General features: G+C 45.9%; 1 protein-coding gene across 1 annotated transcript in view; it reads right to left on the bottom strand.

The window, feature by feature from the left end:
- Positions 1–2,333: 2,333 nt before the first annotated feature.
- The window catches only part of LOC145402175 (uncharacterized), a 148,347-nt gene continuing 143,931 nt past the window's right edge, over positions 2,334–6,749 (bottom strand). The window contains exons 5-9 of the mRNA XM_080274292.1: positions 4,319–4,448; positions 4,053–4,246; positions 3,387–3,503; positions 2,844–2,966; positions 2,334–2,600 (exon numbers count right to left, since the gene is read on the bottom strand). Of these exons, the coding sequence (XP_080130418.1) occupies positions 2,334–2,600; positions 2,844–2,966; positions 3,387–3,503; positions 4,053–4,246; positions 4,319–4,448 (831 nt within the window). The remainder of the gene's footprint in view (positions 2,601–2,843; positions 2,967–3,386; positions 3,504–4,052; positions 4,247–4,318; positions 4,449–6,749) is intronic.

Below are 6,749 nucleotides of genomic sequence, written 5' to 3'. Positions count from 1 at the left end.
ACATTACTGTGTTTGAAGCAGACTGCGCTTTTATATTATTATTTATTACCTCTGCTAGCGAGGTTGGACGAAGGTTATATATACATATACTCGGTATATCGTATGTATAATATATATATATATATATATATATATATATATATATATATATATATATATACATGTACTGTATATATGCGCTCAGAGAAATTGTGTAACAGGTAGACCCAGTCTGCAGAAATGACAGACCATAAAAGTAATCATCAGGTAGGGAAGGAATTAACTGCAGTAAATCGTAAATGTTATTGCTGGCGGAGGTATGCTGTGTGAGTACTTTCAAGTACTGATGTTTATTGCTACTAAGCTACTGCAGCTGTTGCCACTAGTGTACAGTATATGTGTTTTTCTGGACGTGTAAAGTTTTCAGACGGTGAATTTTAAGTGAGCGTTTTATGTGCAGTAAAGCGTCCCTGCCTCAGTGTAAATCCTCCTCACATCAGCGGGGCACACCCACCCAGGCAGCTGGTGCGGCGGACACGACATTTAAATGACCGCGTATATGTATGCTAAATACCTCCCGTGACGAAATCCGAGGAGGCGTGACGTCATGGGCCTTTTTATTGTCCTTTAGGATTTAGGAGGCTTCGTGACGTCTCTTCTTCTGGATTTATTTTGTATAGGGTATTTATTTCCCAACACCTTTCCCTTGGCGATTTATTTTTGTATGTTTAGTATGACAGTCGGAGAGGATAGGAACATCCGTAAGACATGCATTTTTCAGTATTCGGGGTTCCTTATATACCAGCCTCTCTCTCTCTCTCTCTCTCTCTCTCTCTCTCTCTCTCTCTCTCTCTCTCTCTCTCTCTCTCTCTCTCTCAGACACACACACACACACACACACACACACACACAAGGGGAAGTCGCTATTACCAAACCCGAATTAGCGTTCATCCATTGCACCTCATTTAATATTTCCATCATCATCATCATCATCACCCCATTGCTTAACCAACCCCACCCCCATCATCACCCATCATCATCATCCTCTCTGTACATCATTGCCTCATCATCATCATCATCATCATCACCATCATTTCTATACCTTATTGCCTCACATCATCATCATTATTATCATCATCATCATCATCATCTCTACGTCATTGCATCATCATCATCATCATCATCATCATCATCATCATTTCTACACCTCATTGTCTCATACCATCATTATATCATCATCATCATCATCATCATCATCATCGTCTTCATGGGTATTGGAGAGGGGTGCCTTCGCGTGGTGGCACTGATATAGCTGGTCGGCTCCTCTGCCTGGTTATACAAACATCCCTTAACTCCCTTCCTATCCCCCGAAGGAAGGATGGTGGACGGCAGGAGGAGACAGCTTCAGCCTGCAGTCCACTGGGTTCACGTTTAGATGAGACGGATTGTTACGTACTGCTAAAAATCTCTCTGCGTCACACGTCCCTCCCTGCGTCACCATATTGCGTCACACCTAAAGCCGTCCTGCAGTCCAGCGGGTTCACGGTCAGATGAGCTGGGGTTGTTACGCACCACTATCATCTTCTTTCTGCGTCACACCTCGCCATGCGCCACTATCTTGCGTTACATTTCTTGCCCTCCGTCACCGTCTTGCGTCACATCTCCTGCCTTAAGTCACCATCTTGCGTCACATCTCTTGCCCTCCGTCACTATCGTGCGTCACATCTCTTGCTCTCCGTCACCGTCTTGCGTCACATCTCTTGCCTTCCGCCACTATCTTGCGTCACATTTCAAGCCATTGATTATCTCCACCATTTTTTGCGTCTTCGAGGCGTGGGAGGCTTCGTACCTACTTACAAATACCTAAAAACTACTTACAGGTACTTACAAGCTACTTAGAAATGCTTGAGCATTACCCAGGCACTTACAAGTTACAAATACCTGAACATTACTTACATGTACTTACTTACAAATACCTGAGCACTACCTAGGTACTTACAGGTACTTACAAGCTACTTACAAATACCTGAACACTACTTACATGTACTTACAAATGCCTGAGCACTACTTAGGTACTTACAAGGTACATAAAAACACCTGAACACTACTTACAGGTACTTACAAGCTACTTACAAATACCTGAGCACTACTTACAGGTACTTACGTCCTTAAAAGCATCCTGGGAATGTCTGGAACCGCGTTAGTATCCCGAAGAACCGTAGGAGTTACAGACAGTGGTTAGCTAAAGATACTTACGGGCACTTACAAGCTACTTACAAATACCTGAACACTACATACGGGTACTTACAGATACTTACATCCTTACAAAACATCCTGGGAAGTGTGGAACCGCGTTAGTACCCCGAAGAACCGTAGGAGTTACAGACGGTGGTGTAGTGTGGTTCCGTCTTGGTGTGTGTGACGGTGACGTAGCCGTGTTTGGTCTCGGTGTGGGTGACGTACATGTTCTGGTACTTGGTTTCCACGTTGGTCTTGGTGACGTAGTGGGGCTCGTCCTCCGTCACCGACACGTAGTTCTGCTCCACCTTGGTCTCCGTCACGTAATGGGGCTCCTGAACCGTCTTGTACACGTGCTTGGTGACCGTCACGTAGTACGGAACCTGTTTGGGACACGTGAGAAGGTGATTAGACTTGTTAGGAGGTAGTTAAGGTAGTTCAGAAGGCAGTTAGGTACGTGATGGTGAGTACGTGGAAGGGTGATTGAGGATATAAAGAGTAAGTAAGGTATGTGTATTTAAGACAGTAGTTCAGAGGGTAACTAGGAATATGCAACAAAATTGAGTACCAAGTAACGGAGTAATTCAACGTAACCTGGAGTACAAAGTAATGTGTATGTACTGTACCTGGACGGTGTTGGTACAGTAATGGCTCTCTGTAAGCGTCTTCATGTAGTAGTGTGTACCTGGCATCATCTCTTGTACCTTGGTGATGTGCGCCTCTGTAATTGATGCTGTATTGTACGCCACCTGAGATAGGAGGAGGGAGGGGAAGGGTTATAGTTTTCCTGTTTTTTCTCTAACTTGGTCTAAAATTGTCGTCTCTCCACTAGAAAGCTTTGTTGTAATAATAGACTAAGATCTGTATCGTGGACCCAACCTAACCCAGCCCAGCCCGGCCCAAACCAACCTTACCCTACCCTACCCTATCCTACCCTACCCTACCCTACCCAACCCAACTCAACCCAACCAAATTAAATGCAACTCAGCACAACCCAACCAATCTCAGCCTAACCTAACCTAACCTATCCTAACCTTACATAACCCAACCCAACCCAACCCAACCCAACCCTGCCCTACCCACCCTAATCTGACCCCATCGTAAACCAGTACAGATCAAGACACAGCTCTGTCGTGATGTACAGGGCACTAATTAACCCACGACCTGACCTTGGTTTCGTAGATGACCTGGTCCGGAAGTGGCTGCGTAACAAACTCGTACTGTACAACGGTGGTCGGATAGTACAGCGTCTCCGTCATGTACTTGTAGAGAGTAGTAGGCACGTACTGTAACGAGGTGCAGGGAGAGAGGGTTAGGTGGTGGGGTGAGTGAGGTAGAGTGTGAATGAGGTGGAGGGAGAGGGTGTGGTGGAGGGAGAGGGTGTGGTGGAGGGAGAGGGTGAGGTTGAGGGAGAGGGTGTGGTGGAGGGAAAGGGTGAGGTGGAGGGAGAGGGTTAGATGGAATGAGTTGTCAGTGAGGTGGAGGGAGAGGGTTAGATGGAATGAGTTGTCAGTGAGGTGGAGGGAGAGGATGTGGTGGAGGGAGAGGGTTATTGAAGGGAGGTGGAGGGAGAGGGTGAGGTGGAGGGAGAGGGTGTGGTGGAGGGAGAGGGGTAGTGGAGGGAGGTGGAGTGGGTTGGGAGTGAGGTGGAGTGAGTGGACATTAGAATCCCCTCAGTGTACCCGGTAGTGTGGAGGAAATTTCTGAGCCGTACATCTTCCTTTCACTGTCTGGCCTGACCATGTTTATTATCATTATTATTATTATTATATCATTATTACTATTATTATTACTCGTTACTACTGTTATTACTATTGCTTATCATCATCACCGACCTGGTTTTCTGTATTCCAGTGGGTGTGATGCTCCTTCGCCGTCTTAGTAATCGTAGAGTAAACAGTCTTGTCATAGCACTTCTTAGGACAGGTATTCTTAGGCTTGGGAGGGGGGCCGTAGCTAGGGGCGGGGGCGGGAGGGGGGCCGTAGCTAGGGGCGGGGGCTGGAGGGGGGCCGTAGCTAGGGGCGGGGGCTGGAGGGGGGCCGTAGCTAGGGGCGGGGGCGGGAGGGGGGCCGTAGCTAGGGGCGGGGGCAGGAGGGGGACCGTAGCTAGGGGCTGGGGCAGGAGGGGGGCCGTAGCTGGTGGGGGGACGTGCAGCTGGGTAGTCAGGGTCGGCCTCGGCTTCGGCCCTCACTACAGCAGCCAGGGTTATAAGTAGCACCCAGCGAGCCATCTGGGAAAAATAAAAAAATAAAACATAAGCAAAGATACATCACTGAGTGCGTCGGTGTTAGAAAATTATTAGGTTTGATGTGATAAATGATTAGAAAAATTATTGTATAGGTTTGATGTGACAATATTGAGTTTAACGTGAGAAAAGAAAAGATATGAAAGCGAAAAAAAAAAAAACTGTGGTTGAAGTGTGAATGTGTAGAAATGATTAGGTTTGTGTTGGGCGGTGTGAAAAGTGATGGGGTTTGGTTTGCGATGGGTGAAAATTAAGTTATATTTGGCATGTGAGGAAGAATGTGTTTGATTTGCAGTAATTGAAAAAATGTTGAAGTTTGGACCAGACACTCATTTATTCGCCAGCCAAGCCCATGGAATCCTGACTACCCCCCAATAAATAGATAAATAAATAAAGATCATATAACAGGGGTAGATGGAGGCTGTTTTTTTATCTGTTTCTAATTTCTTTGGCAGTAATGCTTCTCAGGCGTAAAGAGAGAGAGAGAGAGGAAGAGGGAGAGAGAGAGAGAGAGAGAGAGAGGTGAGGGTACATTAGGATTGTGTGTGATAGAGTGATAGTGAGTGACTGTGGTTGGTGGATATGGAGAGAGAGAGAGAGAGAGAGAATGTGCGTGTGGAAGGTGGAGAGATGGAGGGATTGATTTGGAGGGAAGCCAGAGAGAGAGAGAGAGAAGTACACAGTTTTAAGTGGGATAGATAAAAAAAAAATAGATACACAGTCCATACTCCCCTCCACCTCTCTCTCTCTCTCTCTCTCTCTCTCTCTCTCAGTGCCAGCAGACCATAAAGAGAGCAGAGGAAAGTGCTCTGCCTGTGATTTGCATAAGGAAGCCATTTTTGCATATTGGTGGTGTGTGAAAGTTAGAGAGAGAGAGAGAGAGAGAGAGAGAGGCAGACAGACAGACAGGAGATAGATATAAACAGGTAGATAGAGGGAAGGAGAAATGAAAGGTGTCTCAAAGAAGTGTTTTAGAGAGAGAGAGAGAGAGAGAGAGAAATTAGTAAGAGGAGGTAGTGGATAAACAGGTAGGTAGGAAGGTAGGTAGGTAATGGAGTACGTGTATGAACAAGGTGGTCGGTAAGTAGGTAGGTTAGTAGGTAGGTAGGTACTGTAGGTAGATGCTTTAATGCGTAGTTTGGTTGAATGATTAGAGTAATTGGTAGGTAAGTACACAGGGTTGGTTTGTAAGTAGGTAGGTAGGTACTTAGGTAGAAAGGAAGTTAGGTGTATGGTAGGTTGGTTGGTAAGTAGAAGGGTAGATGTGTAAGTAGGTACGTTGTAAGTAGAAGGGTAGATGTGTAAGTAGGTACGTTGGTAAGTAGAAGGGTAGGTGTGTAAGTAGGTAGGTAGGTAGTGAGCTAAAGAGTAGGTAGGCAGGTAAAGAGGCTAGGTGTATTGATAGGCTGGTTGGTTAATAGGTAGGGTAGGTAGGTTTGTAAGTAGGTAGGTGGGTAGGTAGGTCTGTAAGTAGGTGGGCAAGTAAGACAAGGGTCGGTTCTAGAGAGTTCCTTCACAAACAATAGCAAGCATGACTCAGCACACACACACACACACACACACACACACACACACACACACACACACACACACACACACACACACACACACATGCAAATGACCACAGAGATAAGCAGGAGATTTGCAGGGAGGTCGCAGGCACTTAAGCACGTACATATACATACATACATACGCGCACACACACACACACACACACACACACACACACACACACACACACACACACACACACACACACACACTCTCTCTCTCTCTCTCTCTCTCTCTCTCTCTCTCTCTCTCTCTATTTTTCTAGTTCTAATTTGTGATAAAAAAAATGATATATAATTCTAGGTCCAAATCTCAAATGTATTGGAGTATGATATCACACTTAAAATTCAGTCACTCTAGCACACACTTACCCTCACACTCAAGCAGTTACTCAGGGACTCACACTCACCCTAGTACTCAAGCAGGGTGACACACTAGCAAACGCTCAAGCAGACACACTGAGATGGCAAGCTGAGGCGTAAGGGTGTGATGATGATGATGATGATGGTGATGGTGGTGGTGGTGATGTTGATGATGATGGTGATGATTATGATGATGGTGGTGGTGGTGGTGATGTTGATGATGATGGTGGTGGTGGCGGTGATGTTGATGATGATGGTGATGATTATGATGATGGTGATGATTAGGATGATGGTGATGATGATGTGTTTAGATGAGCATGGACTGTAGGTAGGGAGGGAGGGAGGTAGGTGGGTAGGAAGGTAGGTAGGTAGA

This window comes from Coenobita brevimanus, chromosome 57, assembly GCF_032717465.1.
Source record: "Coenobita brevimanus isolate Jiangsu-jjx chromosome 57, ASM3271746v2, whole genome shotgun sequence".
Classification (NCBI taxonomy): domain Eukaryota; kingdom Metazoa; phylum Arthropoda; class Malacostraca; order Decapoda; family Coenobitidae; genus Coenobita; species Coenobita brevimanus.
The sequence above is the reverse complement of the archived record's forward strand: the minus strand, read 5'-3'. Positions and strand labels throughout refer to the sequence as shown.